The sequence below is a fragment of the Rana temporaria genome, chromosome 3, assembly GCF_905171775.1.
Source record: "Rana temporaria chromosome 3, aRanTem1.1, whole genome shotgun sequence".
NCBI lineage: Eukaryota > Metazoa > Chordata > Amphibia > Anura > Ranidae > Rana > Rana temporaria.
Window position 1 is genome coordinate 428828907 of NC_053491.1, and position 24333 is coordinate 428853239.

At 44.7% G+C, this 24333-nt stretch overlaps 1 protein-coding gene across 2 annotated transcripts in view; it reads left to right on the forward strand.

The window, feature by feature from the left end:
• The window catches only part of EVI5L (ecotropic viral integration site 5 like), a 90812-nt gene that overhangs the window by 30350 nt on the left and 36129 nt on the right, over nt 1-24333 (forward strand). For both annotated transcript variants that reach the window (XM_040346306.1, XM_040346307.1), the window contains exons 3-6: nt 6933-7098; nt 12454-12678; nt 19872-19946; nt 20944-21069. In XM_040346306.1, the coding sequence (XP_040202240.1) occupies nt 6933-7098; nt 12454-12678; nt 19872-19946; nt 20944-21069 (592 nt within the window). The remainder of the gene's footprint in view (nt 1-6932; nt 7099-12453; nt 12679-19871; nt 19947-20943; nt 21070-24333) is intronic.

Genomic DNA, 24333 nt, shown 5'->3' on the forward strand with positions numbered 1-24333 from the left:
TGTCCGTGCCATTCTGCTGACGTATATTTAGGTCGGCAAGTGGTTAAGTGGGTGTGGCAGGGGCGTGTCCTATGGCTACATACATTTGCGAGTAGGTGTCCCTCATTCCCTTCTCAAAATTTTGGGAGGTCTGGACTTGCATAATGACACGCCCAATGTTTTGAGACTCTCAGGAAGACATTTGATGCTGGGTATAGAAACTTTGTGTTGCTAAACTTAGGACCCCGCATTCACTATATCTGGTCTCCCACAGTACACAGAAATTATTTTAGTAAATATAAACTGCTAAATACCTTTTCTTATCAGCAGTATATAGCAGTCTTGTGACTTCTATCATTTCCTGGTAAAGCTTGTAGGAGGAGTTTTCATAATGCACTGAGCTGTCCTCTCAGGATCCCTGACCCTCTGTCTGGACAGTGCTGATTGGCCCTGTGCTGATCACATGCACTCTCCCAAGGGAAAAAAAAACTCTAGTAATACACACAGGGATCAAGTCATGTGGGAACGGAGTTCCTGCACTTTTTTCACAGCAGGAACTCGGTTCCCTTTGCAGGACTAGAGCAGCCGAGCTACCTGAGCCAATTCTTCAGCGATGCCCAGCGCGAACTTTAGTAATCCTTTATGTTACTGGCCGCTTCCTGTATATGGATTCATCGGGTAGTGTGCGGGTATTCCGTCACTTCCTCGATGCTGCAATGTCTCCTGGGAGCTTTTGTCATTGTTCCCAGGAGACATTGCGGAGGTCTGCCGCGAGTTATCGCAGGATTTAGAAAGAACTTGCTTAAAGCGTATCATTTTTTTTTTTTTTTTTTTTGTTTGGTGGGGGAGTGGATCTTGGGTGGGAGTTCCCACACTTTTTCCCACAGGACTTGACCCCTGAATACACACCAAACTGAGCATGTGCAGCCTGATTCCAAAGGCTCTGTACTATCCAGTCCTGTTCTGGAGTCAGTGGAAGAAGGGGAGGAAATCCGAGAAGACAGGATCAAACAGACTTTTTGCACAATGTGCAAAGTGAGTGCCAGTTTAAATTTTTAAAAGGATTACGCCACAAGTATATGATGTTTTAGTTCTAATTCTAGAATGGTGAGTTGAGGTGGCACCTAGCTTCAGCAATACCTTTTTGCTACCCAGACAGTGAGGTTACCCTACAATAATTTTTGTTTTTGGAATCAATCCACTTTTGCCTGTTCCTGAACCTTGTGGGTATTCCAACCCATCTTTGCTTGTTCCAGCATATGCTGTTAAATTCTCCATAACCCTATCCTAATTTGTAAAAAAGTGATTCAGGAGATGGCAACTTCCTGTTCCGTTGGTGCAGGATTCTGTCTCCATTTGTAAATTTAGCTGAACAAAGCATGCTTCACCAACAAAATACAACTCGTGTCCAGCGGTCAGCACACACTGTGTTCACTTCTCAAGATATCAGAACTCTAGCATGCGCAACTCTTTTTCAAGAGTCCATGTTACCAGTAAGATCTGCACCCCAAATGAGAAGGGAGAAACTGCCGCTCCAGGTGAGTGCACTATGCAATCAATGTCCTCTCAGAAACCGTGGGTGCCGGGAATGCGCGAAGCAAAACTCAAAAAGGAAATATGGACGGCCGCACACCAAAAAACCTTTAAAAGGTAGCCTTTAATGGTAAAAAAGGAAAACCACACTACAAAGCACAGCAAGCAGTAGGGTGTATAGCTGACGCGTTTCACACTGGGGTTTAGTGCTTAGTCATAGCACCCCAGTACACACAGCTCACTCCCCAGTCCCCTTGTCACCAGTGAGATCTGCACCCCAGTACACGCAGCTCACTCCCCAGTCCCCTTGTCACCAGTGAAATCTGCACCCCAGTACACGCAGCTCACTCCCCAGCCTCCTTGTCACCAGTGAGATCTACACCCCAGTACACGCAGCTCACTCCCCAGTCCCCTTGTCACTGGTGAAATCTGCACCCCAGTACACACAGCTCACTCCCCAGTCTCCTTTCACCAGTGAGATCTGCACCCCAGTACACGCAGCTCACTCCCCAGTCCCCTTGTCACTGGTGAAATCTGCACCCCAGTACACACAGCTCACTCCCCAGTCTCCTTTCACCAGTGAGATCTGCACCCCAGTACACGCAGCTCACTCCCCAGTCTCCTTTCACCAGTGAGATCTGCACCCCAGTACACGCAGCTCACTCCCCAGTCCCCTTGTCACCAGTGAGATCTGCACCCCAGTAAACGCAGCTCACTCCCCAGTCCCCTTGTCACCAGTGAAATCTGCACCCCAGTACACGCAGCTCACTCCCCAGTCCCCTTGTCACCAGTGAAATCTGCACCCCAGTACACGCAGCTCAGTCCCCTTGTCACCAGTGAAATCTGCACCCCAGTATACGCAGCTCACTCCCCAGTCCCCTTGTCACCAGTGAAATCTGCACCCCAGTAAACGCAGCTCAATTCATTTCCTGTCTGCATTCCAGCACATGGCTAATTTCCCAGCATCCATGACACCAGCAAGATCTGTACCTCATTACACTCATTGTACAGCTCACATCCCCGGTATTCATGTGACCAATGAGATCAGAACATGGAAGTCACTTCCTGATCTTCATGTCGCCAACACCCACAGCTCACTCCCCAGTCCCTACTACTAGCGATATCTACCCTCCAGCACCCACAGCTCACTCGCCAGTCTCTACTGCTAGATCCCAGTGAGATCCAGCTACAGAGTTTGGATCTGAATCTTTTGACAGTGCCTTTTCAATCCATAGTTGATTGTTTGCTTCAGTTGCCCTACAAGGGATACACATAATCCAGGAAAGCTCTTTTCATGCTGAGCTAATCAAAATGACCACAGCTCATCACAGTTGAAAGTCAAATGTTTTTTTTTGTGCCATTGAGAGGGTCACTAGCTACACCTGATTACATTTACAAATTGTTTTTAGAAGGGGGGTGATCCTTTTTTCAACTCTATGATTCTGTTTGTGTGTTTTTTTATTTTTTTCTGATATGCTGGTGTTATGTTTTTTACTTGAATGTTATAACGTGCACTGAGTAAATAACGCTAGATGCAACAAAATTGGCATCTGTCTTCATTTCAGGCTGCAAGGCAACAACATTTTATTTTTTTTATTGGGGGGGGGGGGGGGTAATTATTTTCTATACCCACTGTATATGCATTAATATAACTATTTTATACTTTCAAATTGTAAGTCCTACAGTGCAGGTTACTTGCTGAAATTGTGATTGGTACATATTAGTTACTTAGGCAGCCCATTGATGTCAAGTGCACTTTGCATTTCACCATTGTTTAAACTACGTTATTACTTCACCCCTTCTTGTCTTCAGCATGAAGCAGAAGTACAGGAAGAATATTTTCACTGTAAACTATTTTAAAAGACCCATTCAAATTTAGCGCCTGGCTACTTTCAGAGCCGGTGCTATGTTAAATTTAGGGGAAGGATTCAGAGAAATAGTTAGCTCTGAGTTCATCTGATCGTTTAAATTTGGGTCTCTGCTCTAGCTTGGCTGTGCTGTGGGCTAACCTCCTGGCCGGGGGATTCCCGTCACCCCCGGACGGCAGGTGGCAGCAGTGGGGTTAGGTGCTCTGAGTGCCACTCCTTAGCGCCCGGTGCATGCTGGGGAGGGGTATAAAGGCGCAGATGCCATTACCTCGAGGTTCTTCCTCGTGTGGCGCCCACCATTGGGGTAGCCATTACACGACATTCCCGCATATGGCCCTGCTGGCCTGGGTGTGTGTGGGCAACAGCGTTCCTGGCTCCAGGACCACGTTAGCCCGGAGCGATTGATTCACTGTGTGGGCCCAGTAGTCGACTGGGTCCCCAATCTGAAGGGGGTCCCTAGCTGTCCGTCCAAGTGGAGGAAGCCAACCGGTGAGGAGCCTGTCCGGGAGATACCTAGCACGAGGCTGGTGTCCCAGGAGGGGCCTGTCCATTCATCTGGGACCACCTGAGTTCTAACAGGCTGGATGTTGGTCGCCTGTTTAGTTACTGACTTTACAAAACTACCTGAAGGAGATCCGGGTGCTGAATCTACTAAGAAAGGATTCCGGACCATAATTGTCTCCAATCTTATTGGAGGGTCTGTGGCAGAGACTTAATCCTAAGTTCGAGTGACACTCTGGCTGCCAGGCTTGTGAGAAAGGCCTGTCCAGGTTCGCTATACCCACTCCGGCTGGAGTGGCGAAGTAAGGTGTCGTTGGGAGCAGGACTGTTTCCCGTGTTTAGTTATACCTGGATCTGCTGTCTCCTATTTGCTATCCCTTCACCTCTCTACTGTCTAACCGTTTTTACCCGGCTGGGTAATAAAAGCACAGAAAAGACATGTGGACATTCCATTTACTACAACTCTCATCAAGTACCCTAGACGGCGGTGATACAGAGGTAACGTGCTACCCTAAACAAACCAGCAGCTCCTTCGGGAGTAGTGCTACACAAACAACGGTCACATGTTTCCTTGTATAAAACGCAACATTTAGGAGGGGAAGAGCCCCTCATGATGCCAATAGGTGTGCAGACCCAGCAAATTGGCGCAGAGATTTTAAATAGGATCCTGGCGACACCAAAGACTTGTCAGGTGGTTTAAATCTCCAACATTCCCTTTTCTGTGACTTTTTTTTTATTTGCTACATGCCTGTTCTGAGTCTTTATTAACTCGGGCATAGCTAGGCAACTAGCATTTTCAGAAGCAGGCCAACAGTGGCAGCCTACATAATTACCCCATGCCTGCTTCTCAGACTCTAGACTCTGCCCCCCTCCAGGTGCTACTTTTCCAAGTTTAGTGTCCTCACATTGGCCCAGGATCCCAGTACTACTGCAAAGTAAGCACTGAGCACTGCTGGAGGGAAAAAGGGCAAATACTCCAAAGACATGCTGGTAGGTTAATTGGCTTCTCTCTAAATTGACCCTAGTCAAGCGCGTCTGGATCGTACGGGGTAAATGACCGCGCTATATCAAGATGCCACTCAACTCAGAGGGCCCTACTCATCATGTGATAAGAGAGTAGATGTCCAGGGAAAAAAATGTAACCGCTTCCCGACCACCGCATGTAGATATACGTCGGCAGAATGGCACGTACAGGCACATTGGCGTACCTGTACGTCCCTGCCTAGACGTGGGCCGGGGGTCCGATCGGGACCCCCCCCCCGCTACATGCGGCGGTCGGATTCCCTCGGGGAGCGATCCGGGACGACGCCGCGGCTATTCGTTTATAGCCGCTCTGTCGCGATCGCTCCCCGGAGCGGAAGAACGGGGAGAGCCGTATGTAAACATGGCTTCCCCGTGCTTCACTGTGGCGGCGTATCGATCGAGTGATCCCTTTTATAGGGAGACTCGATCGATGACGTCAGTCCTACAGCCACACTCCCCTACAGTTGTAAACACACACTAGGTGAAGCCTAACTCCTACAGCGCCCCTTGTGGTTAACTCCCAAACTGCAACTGTCATTTTCACAATAAACAATGCAATTTAAAGTGGAGTTCCTCCCATAAATATAACATTACATCAGTAGTTTTAAAAAAATGTCATTAGTCCTTTACGAAAATTTTTTTTTTTTTTAGATGCCTTCAAAGTGCTGTTGCTAGGCAGAATAGTTAATCTTCCCACTTCCTGCACCTAGGTGCTTAATGCTTCCTAACCTACACCGCACAGACTCCTGGGAATGTAGTGGGTGTAACTTTCCAGGAGTCTGTGCACTCCCCAGTCTCAAAGAATCATGTGACTTGGACAGCACAGGTGCTGAAACCTGATCTGACACAGCTTGTGCAGCACTGAGCATGTGCAAGATTTGCAAGGCTGAAATCCAGGAAGTCATACAGTCTGGCTTCATGATGCCCACACTTAAGATGGCCCCAGTCAATTTCTATTTTATAAAGTGTCTAAATGCTGTAACAACCTAACAAAACGGACCTTGGTTTACAGACTAACTTTACTAGAATACATTAAGCTTGTGTATTACAGGGGTATTTATATTTAAAAAGTGAAATTGTGGCCGGAACTCCGCTTTAAATGCATTTTTTGCTGTGAAAATGACAATGGTCCCAAAAATGTGTCAAAATTGTCCGAAGTGTCCGCCATAATGTCGCAGTCACGAAAAAAATCGCTGATCGCCGCCATTAGTAGTAAAAAAAAAATTAATAAAAATGCAATAAAACTATCCCCTATTTTGTAAACGCTATAAACTTTGCGCAAACCAATCGATAAACGCTTATTGCGATTTTTTTTTTTTTTTTTTTTTTTTTTACCAAAAATAGGTAGAAGAATAGATATTGCCCTAAACTGAGAATTTTTTTTTTTTATATATGTTTTTGGTGGATATTTATTATAGCAAAAAGTAAAAAATATTGCATTTTTTTCAAAATTGTCGCTCTATTTTTGTTTATAGCGCAAAAAATAAAAACCGCAGAGGTGATCAAATACCACCAAAAGAAAGCTCTATTTGTGGGGAAAAAAGGACGCCAATTTTGTTTGGGAGCCACGTCGCATGACCGCGCAATTGTCTGTTAAAGCTACGCAGTGCCGAATTGTAAAAACCCCTTGGGTCATGTAGCAGCATATTGGTCCGGTCCTTAAGTGGTTAATGTAAATGGGATGAAGGTTGCATTGGGGGTGGAGTAGAGAATGGGGTGTGGGGTGCTATGGGGACGGAGTAAAGGATTAAACAGAGCATCAAAGTGAAAAATCTGTAATGCATATTTATTGCAGTCTAATTGACCAAGGAATGCTTTGCCTTCATCAGCTGGGAATGTCTATGTATGCAAGCCAGGGTCTCTTCTACGTAATAGGGAACAAGTCAAAATCTTGGCTGCAGTGGCCAACAGTCCATTACTTTTCCAGATATTATTATAATAAATGGGCCGTTTTAGTTCATTTGTATTTCTAAATATAAAACATCTACACTTGATAATATTGTCTAAGGCTGTAATTGTTTTCCAAAGGCTCCTGGAAGCTGACTCCAAGTCACTGCGAAGTGTTACTGGATCCTGCAGGACCAGCGTCACCTCCCCGGGGCCACCACCTTTGGACCAGGACAGCTGGGAGTTATGGGGACGCATTGTCACCCACTGGGAGGAGTGGACCAGGAGAAAGGAGAAGCTGCTGAAGGTCAGTAAGAGGGGCAGGTGGTTGGAGGCTTCAGTTATGCGGATCTGGTCAAGAATGCTGTTCTGTGTTCTGCTTGATGGGTTATACACAATAGCCGAGTAACTGGTTACATCGCTGGCAATCATTAACGTCGATCATATTAATGCTGTGAGACTGGCATGTTGTACACTAACCCTTACTTGTGCTTTGTTAAAGCAGAACTCAATGTAAATATTTAAAGCAAATTCGGTAATGTGTTCCTTAAAATCATTTATTGCCCAACTCTTGTAAACTGGCTCCTGGCAATTGTTTTAGCTAAAATGTACCCCCCAGCCTGTGAACTACCGTAAATAAAAAAGCAGCTCTGGTTGCAGTACTTACCCTCAATCTGGAGTAGTTCCTTGCAGTACATCTTGTTTACCACAAGATGCCCTCATTTTGATGCCCTACTACAGGGGTCTCCAAACTTTCTAAACAAAGGTCCAGTTTACTGTCCTTCAGACTTAAGGAGGGCCGGACTGTGGCAATTGGGAGTAAAAAAGATCCCAACATCAGTGGGATTATACAAAGCTGTATCTTTGGTGTCAGTGGGAGGAATAATGCCCCATTGTTGGGGCACAGTTCCTTATCCTGACACCATCAATCGTGTCATTGGGAGGAATTGTGCCCCATTTTTGGTGTCATTGGGAGGAATTGTGCCCCATTTTTGGTGTCATTGGGGGGAATTGTGCCCCATTTTTGGTGTCATTGGGGGGAATTGTGCCCCATTTTTGGTGTCATTGTGGGGAATTGTGCCCCATTTTTGGTGTCATTGGGAGGCATTGTGTCCCATTTTTGGTGTCATTGGGAGGCATTGTGCCCCATTGTTGGCATCATTTGGAGGAATACTGCCCCTCCACTTATGTCAGTGGGGGAATTTATAGCCCATTGGTATCAGTGGATGAAAATAGTGGCCCAAGGGCCAGATAAAAGCAAGCAAAGGGCCACATCTGGCCCCCGGGTCGCAGTTTGGAGACCACTGCCCTAAGTCATTCAATGCAGTAGCCTAAGGACATACTATGAATGTAGGATGCCTGAGGGGGCATCACCACGGCACCATTTATAGAGTATCAATGCACAAGGAGTGGCATGGTCACTATAAAGTCAGCTTAACCATGAGTCGTTAGAGGACAGCCCAGAACTGGAGTAGACGTGGAGGACTCGCTGCGTTTCATGGCGCAAAAAAAAGAAAAGAAAAACATACATGCAGCTGTGCTTTTAAATACTGCAAGTATAAATGCCCAATTCTGCCTTATTTTTGCTTTATTTAATTCTCTATTGACTGGGAGGTGAAGAGTCACTACTATAAGTCTTTTTTCACAGGTCTGAAAGTAAAAAAAGAAAGTGGGGTGAGCAGAGGACTGACTTCACTGATGAGCTTCTGCCCCTTCATTGTCCAATAACAGACCAGGACAGGAGAGAGGACTGAAAGCTAAAGCTCACCAAGTGTTATAATTCCTCTATACAATCTCATTTGGATCAATCAACTTCTATGCTGTACAAGAGCATACCTGACTGGATAGAGAGTGATTAGATATTTAATGTAGGTGTTTATATTACATAGTTCTGGTAAATTTAAAGTTAGTGGTTGTATCCATCTTCCTTCTGGGGCCAGCTGTGTGACGTCGCAGGAGCCGCTGGTCACGGCGCATGCTTCTGAAGAAATGGCACACTACTTCAGAGCACATGCGCAGATGACATCATCGGCACAGTATACAGTAAATATCTCCTAAATAGCGCCCGTTTAGGTGATATTTACAGTACCTATAGGCAAGTCTAGAATAAGGCTTACCTATAGGTACAAATTATACAGGAAGATTTACTTCCTCTTTAATTAGGAGCACCAAGTGTCGTTTCTGTCTGCTGCTTCACTCCTTTGCTATCGCACCAAGTCACTTCTGACAATTTTTACTGGCTCTAAGGCCCCGTACACACGAGAGGATATCCGCTGGAAACGGTCCGCTGGACCATTTCCAGCGGATAAATCCTCTGGCGGATTTGGATCTGATGGCTGTACTCGCCATCAGATCGAAATCCGCGCGGGAACATCTGCGGTGACGTGTCGCGCCGTCGCCGCGACGATGACGCCGCGACGCTGGAAGGTAAAGACTTCCACGCATGCGTCGAATCATTACGACGCATGCGAGGGAGGGGAGCAGACGGATTGATCCGGTGAGTCTGTACAGACCACCGGATCAATCTGCTGGACAGGATTCAAGCGGATAGATTTCTTAGCATGCTAAGAAATTTTTATCCGCTTGAAATCCGTCGGCTGGATTTTTTTCCGCCGATAAATGTCCGCTCGGACGTACACACGACCGGATCTATCCGCTGGAACTGATCTGCGGATAAATCCCAGCAGATTGACAGGTGCAGCTCTGTTGCTGTGTGGATGGGGGTGTGTCCCTTTCCCTCCAATTGGCTCTCAGAGCTCTCCTCCATGAGATCTACAGAGTGTAAGTTCAGTTCTCTTCCCCTTTTTTTTTTCTGACCGCTCAGACAAGCTTTAAAAATTCAGCACTTTGAACAGATGTAGAGAAGCGAAGACCGCAGATAAACAGGTACAATTTATATAGGAGGATTTTTTTCCCCATCTGTGTATGATCTGAGGCCAGTCACTTCACTGGTATATGTGAGGGTTTACAACCACTTTAACAAAGACTGTATAGTTGGATTACTATAGGTAAATACTTTAACATTTCACTTCCCCTTTTAAACTTCCTCACCTAACACATTACATATTAGTGATGTCAATAACCAGGCTGGCAGACAGTTTTTACGCTACGTATATTTATATCAACAGCTGCACAGCCCTTCTATGACGGGCACCCATTGGCTGCTTTCAATTTTATCCTGGCACCCATGATTAAATTCAAATTAATAAACCCAAAAAGATCTGTACAACATTAAAATGGTAGTAATCCCAAAACCAAAATGTAATCTTACAGCTAAGATGTGGTGGCTGCATTAGTGTATTTTTTTTCCCCTCTGTTTTCACCTGGTGATCTGACCAGTAACACTCTGGATGCAGGAGAACAGGGGGCACCTTTTGGGCAGCAGCATTGTCAGTCTGGGGAGTGAGGGGTATTGGATTTAAGCCTTGTACACACGATCGTAATTTCCGATGGGGGAAAAAGTCAGACGGAATTTTGCGCCGTCGTATCTATGCGTGTTATTCAGGGAGCTAGATACGCCTGAATTCCTTCTTCATCCGACCGACGTAAGTCTTAGTACGCCGTCGTATCTAGGGTGCATATTTACGCTGGCCGCTAGGGGCGCTTCCGTAGATCTACACGTAGAATATGTAAATGAGCTAGATACGCCGATTCAAGAACGTACTTGCGCCCGCTACGCCGTTTACGTAAGGCTTACGTCCGGCGTAACGTTACCCCCTGCTCTATAAGGCGCAGCCAATGTTCAGGTATGGTCGTCGGAACAGCCGTCAAATTTTACGTCGTTTACTTAAGTGTTGCGTGAATGGGGCTGTGCGTAGGTTACGTTCACGTCGAAATCATTGAGCCGACGTTTCTTGGAGTATTTGCGACGTGATTCTGAGCATGCGCCGTTCGTTCGGGAAGTCATTTACATGGGGTCACGGCTAATTTGTATATAACACGCCCACTACCTTCCACATTTGAATTAGGCGGGCTTACGCCGGCACATTTACACTACGCCGGCGCACCGTACGGCGCAAGATCTTTCAGAATACTGTCCTGGGCTCCCTGATTTACGTTGGCGTGCGCATATGAGATGCCCTACGCCGGCCAAAAGATGCGCTGAGCTACCTGAATCTAGCTCGTTTCTATTGGAAATTCTGTTCGTCTGTATGGAACTCTGACGGAGAAAAAAAATACGCATTCTCAGAATCAAGTCATAGCATTGAACTTCGTTTTTCTCGGCTCGTCGTAGTGTGGTACGTCCCCGCATTTTGGACGGTCGGAATTTGGTGTGACAGTGTGTATGCAAGACAGCTTGAACGGAATTCCGTCAGAAGAACCCGTCTGAGTTTATCCCGACGGAAATTCCGATCGTGTGTACGGGGCATTAGATACACTAAGCCAAACTCCAGGTCACACTTTATAAACAGTGGCCCAGATTCTCGTATATGGGCGTAAAACTGTGCGGGCGTAACATATCTGATTTACGTTACGCCGCCGCAAGTTTTACAGGCAAGTGCTTTATTCACAAAGAACTTGCCTGTAAAGTTGCGGCGGCGTAGCTTAAATCACCCGGCGCAAGCCCACCTAATTCAAATAAGCCGGGTAGGGGGCGTGTAGCATTTAAATTAGGCGCGTTCCCGCGCCGAACGTACTGCGCATGCGCCGTCCGGAAAATATCCCAGGTTGCATTGCTCCAAATGACGTCGCAAGGACGTCATTGGTTTCGACGTGAACGTAAATGGCGTCCAGCCCCATTCACGGACGACTTACGCAAACGACGTAAATTTAAAAATTTTGACGCGGGAACAGCGGCCATACTTAACATTGGTTGCCCCTCATATAGCAGGGGAAACTTTCCGCCGCGCAAAACTAACGTAAACGTTGTAACTTCACTGCGTCGACCGCTTAAGTTCGGGAATTCGCGTATTTTGCTAATTTGCATACTCGACGGGAAAAACTACGGAGGCGACGCCTAGCGGCAAAAAAAGAAATTGCATTTAAGATGCGACAGCGTAAGAGCCTTACGCCTGTCGGATCTAATGGATATCTATGCGTAACTGATTCTAAGAATCAGTCGCATAGATACGACGGCCCAGATTAGGACTTACGACGGCATACATTGCGTTGCGCCGTCGTAAGCCCTTTGAGAATCTGCGCCAGTCACAGCAACACAGTTTTATCCCAAAAGGAAAAAAATACGTTTTTATATGAATAACTAAAAGCTGATCTTTGGAAGCACGTGTGTGTGTGGTAAATGGTTTGTCACATCCTTGTAACTGATACATTTAAGAATAGAGCTTGTTTTGAAAAAAACAGACTTACTGGCTGGATCACCAGATGAAAATAGAAGAAAGTCTAAAAAAGAAAATGAAGGCAGCCATCACATCTAAGAATTAGTGCTTGTTTTCACTAGCAGTTAGGGGGGCAGCAAAACCAAGTGAGCTGCGTTTTTACGGCCCACATCCACTCACCTTTTAGCTGCAAAGGCAGTGACTTGGGGTGTACACATGCTATGCTGGTTTGCTTTGTAGCTGTGGCAGAAATTCTACCCCCGAGTAAATGGGGCAATGCTGCTCATTTGGTAGAGGAGCGCCAGTCCTTGCTGCAGCTGTAAACGAGTCCTTCCTTTTTTTCTTTTTTTCTGACCTGGGTATTTATTACTATGTTTTCCTTACAGGAGCTGATTCGGAAGGGGATCCCACATCACTTCAGAGTCATGGTATGGCAGATGTTGTGTAACGCAACAGACATGCCAGTGAAGAAGCAATATGCCGACCTACTGAGAATGTCCTCACCTTGTGAGAAGCTGATCCGCAGAGACATCGCTCGAACCTACCCTGAACATGACTTTTTTAGGGGACAGGACAGCTTGGGGCAGGAGGGGCTGTTCAATGTAATGAAGGTAAGGCTGTTATTTGGATGTTACATGTGCCGTATTCTAGAGCTGCGCAATTATTTTTTTCCCCCCCCTTGCGATCTTGGCAAAGTATTTCCCGATCTTTCTATGCAGAGAATTCTCTCTGCTCTGCTGAAGCCACAGCCATCAAAAGAAAGGAAAAAAATCCGGCCAGTCTGCAAAGTATCACAACATTCTTTAGCAGTGGAACTTAAGTCTAAACATTGTAACAATTTGTCCTTTAGATCAAAGGAATAGACTGTGTGTAAATGAGGAAAGTTTAATCACTTGAACATTAAGGCCTAGATTCTCGTAGGGCGGCGTAGCGATGTGCGGGCATAGCGTATGTTATTTACGCTATGCCGCCGCAACTTAGAGAGGCAAGTGCAGTATTCACAAAGCACTTGCGTCCTAAGTTACGGCGGCGTAGCTAAATGTGCCGGCGTAAGCGCACCTAATTCAAATGTGAAAGAGGTGGGCGTGTTTTATGTAAATTAAGCATGACCCCACGTAAATGACGCTTTGAACGAACAGGGAATGCGCCATCCGTGGATGTATCCCAGTGCGCATGCGTCAGATAGAAAGCCTAATGCCGCGTACAGACGGTCCTTTTATGCGATGTAAAAAAACGACGTTTTTAAAAACGTCAATTTCATTGACCGTGTGGGGGAAAACGTCGCTTTATGTCTTGTAAAAAAACGACAAAAAAAATTGAAGCATGCTTTAATTTTATGTGTCATTTTTCAAAACGTCGTTTTTTGTGTCACAGAAATTGACCGTGTGTAGCAAAAAACTACGTTTTTGAACCCGCACATGCCCAGAAGCTAGTTATGAAGCAAGCTTCAATGAAAAAAACGTGGTGAACGTAACCTCGCTTTGCTAGAGCATTGTGAAAAAACGATGATGTGTAGGCAACGTCGTTTTTTGAAAATTGAAGTTTTCAAAAACGTTGTTTTTTACTTCACAGAAAACGTCGTTTTTTTACATCGCATAAAACGATCGTCTGTACGCGGCATAAGATACGTCGAACACTGCCTACGACGTGAACGTAACTTATGCACAGCCCTATTCGCGTACGACTTACGTAAATGACGTAAAAAGATACGCTTGTTCCGAGGTCCATACCTTGCATGGGCTGCGCCACCTAGAGACCAGCTTTATCTTTACGCCAGCGTATGTCTTGCGTAAACGGCGTAACTAATTGCGACGGGCGTACGTTCGTGAATCGGCGTATCTTGCTCATTCGACGCGGAAATCAACGGAAGCGCCACCTAGCGGCCAGCGTAAATATGCACCCCAAGATACGACGGCGTAGGAGACTTACGCCGCTCGTATCTTGGCCAAATCTATGCGTAACTGATTCTATGAATCAGGCGCATAGATATGACGGCGGCCATTCGGACTTACGACGGCGTATCTGGAGATACGCAGTCGTAAGTCTTTGAGAATCTGGGCCTAAACCTTTTTCTGACATTTGTTGGTTTCAAGTTTTATAAATCATCCTTTTTTTTTTTTTGATAGAACTACTTGGAACCCCCAAACATTATATATATATATATATATATATATATAATATATATTAGAGACCCTTGAGAATAAAATGGTGGTTGTTGCAATATTTTATGTCTTACTGTATTTGTGCAGAGGTCTTTCAAATGCAATTCTTTTGGAATGAATTAAAAAAAAACAACTAACCACTAAAGTTAGCCCAATTTTTTTGTATAATGTCAAAGATTTTACATGGCGAGAATCGTGATCTTTATTCTAAGCAAAAAAATTGTGATTCTCATTTTGGCCAGAATCGTGCAGCTCTACCGTATTCCCCATTCCTGTTTTTTTTTTTTTTCCTGGTGCTCGGCCAATCTGAGCGAATTACACCAGTTTCACATGTTCTGGCAATCCTGTTGTCTAAGTATAGAGATGAACATGCTTAGATTTGCAGTTGCACAATGTTTTCCATAACAGGGTTGGTTGATTATTGCCATGTGTTTACCCAACTGGGGAGGTTTGCCCCTCCCTATCTGCACAGTGACCACATTGAATATCTGTACAGGTGTGGGAACTTTACATGTACAGCTTGAATCACAAGACTGCTTAGTCTTCAGTACCGCTAGATTCATAACGCCAAATGTATGGGGTTATGAAATATTCAGCTGTTGTGAGATTTCCTCTGAAGTATGAGGAAGTAAACCCTGAGACCGTTGTGTGAAAAGACATCCAGAGGATCTAAATTAAAGTGTAATTCCAGCTTAAAGCTAACAATGCTTAAAAATGACCAACCAAATAATAAAATAAGTTTTGTGTGTGTGTATGCTTGCATATTTTCAGTCTGGTTTGGTCACATGATCCCTTGGATCAGCAGTGAGCGGTGACTACATGAAATAAAGAGTGCCTGACAATGACTGGGAATAAATAAACCTTCATACTCACCTAGGTGGATCCAGCGTCGATCCATGCTGCATGTGTGCCCTGCTGGCTCTAAGACTGAGAACTGAGCGATCAAAGACCTCTGATCGCTCAGTCTTTAGTGAACAGAGAGCTGGTGACTCATTTACTGGCTCTTTGCTCTGCCACTCCAGCACTCACTGGAGCACTGGGCTGAGGAGAGGGCTCGGGATCTCAGCAGTTTGCTGCCAATTCAGGCATCCAGACTTTAAAGTTGTTGTAAACCCTCATGTTTTTTCACCTTTATGCATACTATGAATTAAGGTGAAAAAACACCTTGCCATGTCCGGCCCCCCAGCCCCCTATTTTGCTTACCCGAGCCCTGAATTTCCATTGGCACGATCCCGCGTTGCTCTCTCCATGGCTTCTCGGTTCTTCGTTGGATAGATTGATAGCAGCGCAGCCATTGCTGTCAATCAAATCCAATGATGCAGCGCCTCTATGGACGCCGAGTGCATGAGACAGGAACGTGCCCGCAAGGTAACCCCCTCAGGAGAGAGCTTCCCAGAGGGGGTTATCTAATGCGGGGAGGAGCGGCGAGAGCCACCGTGGGAACCCAGAACAGGAGGATCGGGGCCACTCTGTGCAAAACAAACTGCACAGTGGAGGTAAGTAGGACATGTTTGTTATTTTAAAAAAAATTGCACCTTTTAATATGACTTTAAAGACTTGGGGCTAGATTCAGGTAGAATTAGGCGGGCGTAGCGTATCTCAGATACACTACGCCGCCGTAAGTTTGAGCAGCAAGTCCTGTATTCACAAAGAACTTGCGCTGAAACTTACGGCGGCGCAGTGTAACTGGGCCGGCGTAAGCCCGCCTAATTCAAAATAGGCTGGTTGGGGGCGTGTTCTATGTAAAATACTAGTGACCCCACGTATTTGACGTTTTTAATGAACGGCGTCTGTGGACCTATCCCAGTGTGCATGCTCCAAATGACGTCGGCAAATCGTCATGCTTTCGACGTGAACGTAAATTACGGTCAGCCCCATTCACGGAGGAGTTACGCAAACGATGTAAAATTTTCAAATTTCGACGCGGGAACGACGGCCATACTTAACATTGGCTGCGCCATGTATTTGGTGGAATAACTTTACGCCTGAAAACCCCTTACGGAAACGGCGTATCTTTACTGTGACGGCCGGGCGTACGTTCGTGAATCCGCGTATCTAGCTGATTTACATATTCTAGGCGTAAATCAGCGTACACGCCCCTAGCGGCCAGCGTAAATATGCAGTTAAGATACGACAGCGTAGGAGACTTACGCCGGTCGTATCTTAGCAACATTTAAGCGTATCTCAGTTTGAGCATACGCTTAAAGTTGCGACGGCGGGGATTCGGACTTACGATAGCGTATCTACTGATACGCCCGTCGTAAGTCTATGTGAATCTGGCCCATGATCTTTCCTGAGCCTGGAAACGCTGAGTGATGTAGCCCGCTGTTTATTGAAACTGGATGACAGAAGTGCAGAATGCAATGCACTCCTGTGACACAGTATAGTCCAAAATGGCTTTGGCCATTCTTCTCCTTTTAACAGTTCTTTTAGGGCTTGACCACACCAGGTACTGTACATTAAGCTGTGCTGATCGGCATTGATCTGTGAACCCCTACAAAGAAAATAAGGGTCCTTATATGCTGACAACTGAGTGAGAGAGAATAGGGTTGTGATGGTTGCGATGGGATTTCCCGTATATATTTTAGTAGCAATAAATGTGCCCTTTTATTTTGCTACGCATACCAAACACGCTCAACCAAGTTCTTAGTATTCTAAAAGGGTTGACATATTTAAATGAGCCTATTTAAAAACCACATTAAAATCCTACTTGGATAAATAAAACTTCTCAGTCGTACCAGACTTTCAATCCAGAATATTAAATTGGCACAGTTCTAAGGAATATGATGGCAGCTGTGCCAAGTCACTTTTACATCCCCCCCCCGATACTCCGGTATCATTACTTCCATGTACAACACTCACAGTTCTTATGTTATCTTGTGCAGAGAAGGAATATTCATTGGAGCTGAAGTTAAACTCTAGGCAGATGTAAATTACACAAATGAATGCAGCTCTCTAATCCATTAACCACTTAAGACCCGGACCAAAATGCAGGTAAAGAACCAGGCCCCTTTTTGCGATTCAGCACTGCGTCGCTTTAACTGACAATTGCGCGGTCGTGCGACGTGGCTCCCAAACAAAATTGGCGTCCTTTTTTTCCCACAAATAGAGCTTTCTTTTGGTGGTATTCGATCACCTCTGCGGTTTTTATTTTTTGCGCTATAAACAAAAATAGAGCGACAATTTTGAAAAAAATTCAATATTTTTTACTTGTTGCTATAATATCCCCCAAACATTTTCTAAAAAAAAAAACTTTTTTTTTTCCCCTCAGTTTAGGCCGATACGTATTCTTCTACATATTTTTGGTAAAAAAAAATTGCAATAAGCGTTTATCGATTGGTTTGCGCAAACTTTATAGCGTTTACAAAATAGGGGATAGTTTTATTGTATTTTTATTGATTTTTTATTTTTTTTACTACTAATGGCAGCGATCGGCGATTTTTTTCGTGACTGCGACATTATGGAGGACACATCGGAGAAATTTTGACACATTTTTGGGACCATTGTCATTTTCACAGCAAAAAATGCATTAAAAATGCATTGTTTACTGTGAAAATTACAATTGCAGTTTGGGAGTTAACCACAAGGGGGCGCTGAAGGGGTGAAGTGTGACCTCATCTGTGTTTCTAACTGTAGGGGGGTGTGGCTGTAGGTCTGACGTCATTGATTGTGTGTCCCTATATTGGGGAACACACGATCGATGACGGCGCCACAGTGAAGAACGGGGAAGCTGTGTTTACACACAGCTCTCCCCGATCTTCTGCTCCGGGGACCGATCGCGGGACTCCAGCGGCGATCGGGTCCGCGAGTCCCACGGCCGCGGTCACGGAGCTTCAGACCGGCCCGCGACCCACAGCTGGGCTTTATACAAACACGTACAGGTACGTGATTGTGCCCAGCCGTGCCATTCTGCCGACGTATATCGCCGTTAGGCATTCCTTAAGTGGTTAAAGTAGAATTCCAGCCTAAACCCAATTACTCTTAAAAATGCCCCCCACCTCCTAACACCTATACTGACTAACCTGTGTAAGAAAGATGTACTGTATATACTTACTGTGACAAACCCAACCAGGACTGAAGATTTTGGAGGGGACTGCAGGATAGCCACTTGCCTACTGACTATGGGCCCTGGCTTTTGAAGGGGCTCTATTCCAGTAATGACTGCTTCACCCCACCAGACTCGAGCTGCATTCACCCCTGGGCGTTTCAAAGTCGTGCGTTTTTACCGTGGGTTTATTGCAGAGGCAGAAAAACGCTTGTAAGAAGCTCATGTTCTTTTTTGAGCTTAGGGCGTTTTTCTGGCATTTTGCTTCATGTGACAAAATGCTCAGATGTGAACAGGTGCCATTAAAATGAATGCATTTTCAGGAGTTTTTTCAGGCATTTTATGAGCTTAAAATGCTCACGTGTGAATGCGGCCTCAAATGTTAATATAATCAGCTCAAAAACAACCTGATGCTTGGGTCTCCTACTATAATCTGTTTATTAAGGTGGCTCTCACTCATGGTATAATTCCCCCATTGTGTGCTTTCTAGGTGTAAATTCCCATTGTTAATTGAGTCACCTATTGTTGCTGTATTGTGTCCACCTCACCTCGTTACAAAACTATTGTGGGTATGTTTATGTTAATTAGATTACTGTTTTATTAGATCACTGTATGTTTGTTAGCTGTTCATTAGATGTACTAACATTACTGTTTATAGTTTTGCATTGTTTGGGATAATGTGACCAAGCTCTTACCTGATTTTGTATGGCATATATTCTGTGTGAGTTTACAGTAACCTCAGTTCCAGTTTGCACCTAAGCTAGTGACGTTTAGTTCTTGGGTGCAATTCTCAACTATAATACCTGGTTTCAGAGTGGAGGAAGCTGTATCTTGGCGGTCTTTCACACTTACCTAATTTTCAGGACACTCTGGTCCGGTTATGTTATTTCCTGTGTCGACCAGTGGTAGCTGCAGGGGAGAGGAGGAATGCAGACAATGGATGTGGAATTGAAGCCTATGAGTGAGGTCACTGCTTCCAGATTTCCCATCCATTGTCAATCGCTTTCTCGTCTCTCCAGCAGCTGCTGCTGCTAACTGACACAGGTGATCACGTGACCAGACCATTGCAGGCTTAGAATAGGTAAGTAACACCGGTTAGTCAGCATAGGAGGGGGGAGGGGACATATTTAAGAGTAGTTAAGTTCCACTTTTTATTTTATAATTACAAGCATTTTAAGTACCTAAATTTAAGCTTTTGGCCTCTTGTAGTCTCTGTACAGCAGGCCTGACGTGAGAGCAAGAAGCAATAGAAGGAGCCTGTCAGAACATGTGCTGACAAGAAGCTTGCTGATTGAGGGAGAAAGCAAAGTGACCAAAAGATGAGCTTCTCATTGTGCTGCTTCTCCTTTTACTATCCAGTCACAGGCTAGAGGTGGGTCCAGGATGACCTGGGCTCAGAGGAAGTGGATAGAATGATGCTGGCCATTAGACTAAGGACATCTAGCTGCATACAAAAAGACTGGGAGGGGGGTGTAATCTTTGCATTGAAGGTGAATGTGACAGCAATTAGATTTCAGTGTTGATTTTTCGATAAATGTGGCAGAACAGAAAAGATTATGACCTGAATTATGTAGATATGTATTCCTTTCTTCCACAGGCATATTCACTGATAGACCGGGAAGTGGGTTACTGCCAGGGCAGTGCCTTCATTGTGGGCCTTCTTCTTATGCAGGTAATTGTCCAGATTCTATAGATCATATTATACAGAAGCCTCATCTCGCATACATTATAATTGGATTTTATTGTCATCTATATTAAAAATCCTATCGTATGAAAATCAAATTATCTAGGTCAGTGGTTCTCAGCCTTCGAGAGACCAGGGCCTGGTAAATTCCTCCAAAATGTTTCATGCCTCCAAAAAAAAAATTACAGCTCCCAGAGTAGAATAGCCCCTCAATTTATTGTCCAATCCCCCAGTTGTCCAGTCTGAACCTGGTGTGGCATCAGCAGCTGTTGGGGAGATAGGAAGCCACATCCCGACAGGAGAGAGGCCACATCTAGGTTCAGTAGACCCATTGAAAGGTTACGTTCATGCCGTACGCAGTGATCCGGCGTAGTTTAGGCTGTTCCGACGTGGTTGTGAGCATGCGCACTGGGATGCGTCCACGTCACGGCGCATGCGCCGTTCGTGATACATAGCTGTCTGGCGCTCGGGCCATCTTTTGCATGGGGTCACGCCTCATTTGCATGGCTCACGCCCACTTCCACCTACGCCGGCCTGCGCCTTCGAAACCCAGCGCAGTTTTGGGAGCACTGGCTTTGTGAATTTAATGCTTGCCTCTCTGCGCTGCGTTGGCGTAGCGTATATTGTTTGCGCTACGGCGGCGTAATTTGCGCCCGCTCTCTGTAAATCTGGGCCATAGACTCTAAATATTGCAACTTAAGATGAACATCTTTAATTTCTAGCATGCTTGGGGTGCATTTTAATATAAAAATAATTGCGGCAAACAAGAATTTTGATTGGTTGCTTAAGACAACAACCTAAGTTTTTTTGTGCTCATTTTTTCTTTCACCACTGTTAAGGAATTGACTCCATTGTAATGGTCAGAGTATCTGAAAGTCAGAATATTTAATGTAATCTAATAATGATCTTTAAAATAACCTTTTATATGTAACCTCACTATCTTATCACTTTTCATCTTTTTGTATTTTGCTGTTTTCCCTGTCAGATGCCGGAGGAAGAAGCCTTTTGTGTGTTTGTGCGGCTGATGCAGGAATATAGGTTACGGGAACTCTTTAAACCCAGTATGGCTGAGCTGGGCCTATGTATATATCAGCTGGAGTATATGTTACAGGTACGTTCTTTTCATTTCTGTCCTAAATAAAATTGTACTACTAAACTTTGAGCCTATTAAAGGTTTTGCAAAATATAACTATAAATTGAAGTGCACATGTCAATCTGCAGCAGATGATATTCTGCAAAGAATTTGAGAATTATGATTATTACAGTGGTGTAAGTGTCCACCACATTTACAAGTATGGTAAGCACTGTGCTTGCTGGTTAGAATGTGATGAAGTTTGTCCGTTGTAGCATTGGTATATAAAAATAAATTGCACCATTTACACTTTGTAACAATTGGACAATCTTGTGGTTCCATCCACCATTCATACAATGTGATTTTACTTACATTATAGTCACCTATTTGTATTTATTTGCACTCTTATTCAGTTCACTGCTTTATTCATCCATCATTGTTATATCAGTTATGTTCAGTCATTCATTTTGATTGGAGCATAACCCCATCCTGCGATTTCCTCTGCGACTGCATATATTATTATCTTTACGTTGCGACTTTATTTATGCACCTGAGTCACCTTATCTGCACTGTTTGCACATTCATTCAGTTCACCTTTGGATGCACCTTATCTTAGCATTTATAGAGATTTTTATCTTTCAGTCAGTCTATTTGCACATTCATTTATCAATTATACTATTTTGGTTATTTATACATTTTACCACTTACACCATTCTATACCACTATGTATGTGCCCACATGTGTGACTCTATAATCGTATGGGCTGCTCAGATGTGATGGGGAGGAAATGCTCAGGGTAGAAAATACACTAAAAACTGAGCATGCGCAGAGCTGCCACCACTGCTTCAAAAAATTCCCAACTGCAGTGGAGACACGGACAGAAGGGGGAGACAGAGAGCAGCAGGATAAAGCAGTTATTTTGCAGAATACAGAAATGGATTCCCATAGTGTCTGTACTTGTAATACAGCATTTATTGATCGTTTTTAGTGATGTGAGTTTAATGACAATTTAAGTTTTATGCAGTAAGGGGCAGGTGGGCAACACTTAATAAGTGTTCCTTTCTTGGAGTATAAGGTCTGTTTAACCACTTGCCAACCGAGTAATGTGCTTGTACTGCGGCAAAGTGTGTCTATTACGTGAAATCGCGTACCTGTACAAAATTTTGTGAAATAGCCTCTAGGGGGCACGCCGCCGGAGACCCGATTGGACAGTAAGCGAGCCAATCAGCGGGTCAGGTGGACCCAATGTTTGCCCGGCCCCCTGCGATTGTTTCCGAGCGAGGCAGAATGGCAATCTGCCTATGTAAACAAGGCAGATCACCGTTCTGACAGAGAAGATGGAGATCTTGTGTTTCTGCTAAGCAGGAACACGGATCTGTCTTCACCCAGTCAGAGCATCCCCCACATAGTTGGCAAACACACCCAGGGAACACTTTTAACCCTTTGATCGCCCCTGATGTTAATCCCTTCCCTGCCAGTGTCATTGGTACTGTGACAGTGCATTTTTTTTTAGCATTGATCATCTGTATTGGTGTCATTGTTCCCCAAAAAGTGTCACTTATAGCTAGACTCACGTAGGGTTACACAGGCGTATCAGTAGATACGCCGTCGTAACTCTGAATCTACGCCGTCGTAACTCTGAATCTACGCCGTCGTAACTCTGAATCTACGCCGTCGTAACTCTGAATCTACGCCGTCGTAACTCTGAATCTACGCCGTCGTAAATTTAAGCGTATTCTGGAAACCAGATACGCTTAAATTAGGCTAAGATACGAGCGGCGTAAGTCTCCTACGCCGTCGTATCTTAGGGTGCATATTTACGATGGCCGCTAGGTGGCGCTTCCGTTGAGTTCGGCGAAGAATATGCAAATTACTAAATACGCCTATTCACGAACGTAAGTGCGCCATTTGCAGTAAAGATACGCCGTTTCCGTAAGAGGTACGCCGGCGTAAAGATAAAGCTGCCCCCTAGGTGGCCTAGCCAATGTTAAGTATGGCCGTCGTTCCCGCGTTGAAATTTGAAAATTTTACGTCGTTTGCGTAAATCGTCCGTGAATGGGGCTGGACGTAATTTACGTTCACGTCGAAACCAATAAGTCCTTGCGGCATACTTTGGAGCAATGCACACTGGGATATGTACACGGACGGCGCATGCGCCGTTCGTAAAAAACGTCAATCACGCCGGGTCACCAATCATTTACATAAAACACACCCCCCTCATCCTCATTTGAATTAGGCGAGCTTACGCTGGCCCCATTTACGTTACGACGCCGTAACTTAGGAGGCAAGTGCTTTGTGAATACAGCACTTGCCTCTCTGACTTAAGGCGGCGTAGCATAAATACGATACGCTACGCCGCCTGAAAGATGCACCCATCTACCTGAATCCAGCTATTAGTGTCAGATTTTTCAGCTGCGATGTCCCTGTCCGGCTATAAATCACTGATCGCCGTCATTACTAGTAAAAAAAATACAAATTCCATAAATCTATCCCATAGTTTGTAGAAGCTATAACTTTTGTGCAAACCAATCAATATACACTTATTGGGATTTTTTTTTTTTTGCCAAATATTTGTAGCAGAATACATATTGGCCTAAATTGATGAAGAAATTTGTTTTTTAAAATGTTTTATTTTTTTTATTAGTTTATAGCAGAAAGTAAAAAATAACCGCAGATGTGATCAAATACCACCAAAAGAAAGCTCTGTTTGTGGGAAAAATAGGACATCAATTTTATTTGGGTACAACGTCGCACGACCGCACAAGTGTCAGTTAAAGTAATGCAGTGCCATATTGCAATAGCCTGGCAATCAAGGGGGGTAAAATCTTCCAGAGCTGAAGTGGTTAAAGTGTATTTAAAGCTTAAAATTGATATTACATGAATGCGTTTCTTCAGTGTTTGTGAAATGTTTCTTGCGTCACTACAGTTCCATTTACTTTGATCTTGCCGGTTCCTCCATGTTCATTTATAATTCTGACCACAACAAGCATAGAGGCGGATATTTGCTGATGTGGTCATTTTACATGGCAGAATCATAACTAGAACTCAGGGGCGGCCCGTCCATTAAAGCGGAGGTTCACCCATCCCTCACACATTTTCCCCTTAGATGGATGCTCGTTTTGTCTAGGGGAATCGGCTATTTGTTTTAAAATATGATCCGTACTTACCCGTTTACGAGATGCATCCTCTTCGTCGCTTCCGGGTATGGGCTGCGGGAATGGGCGTTCCTTCTTGATTGACAGTCTTCCGAGAGGCTTCCGACGGTCGCATCCATCGCGTCACGATTTTCCGAAAGAAGCCGAA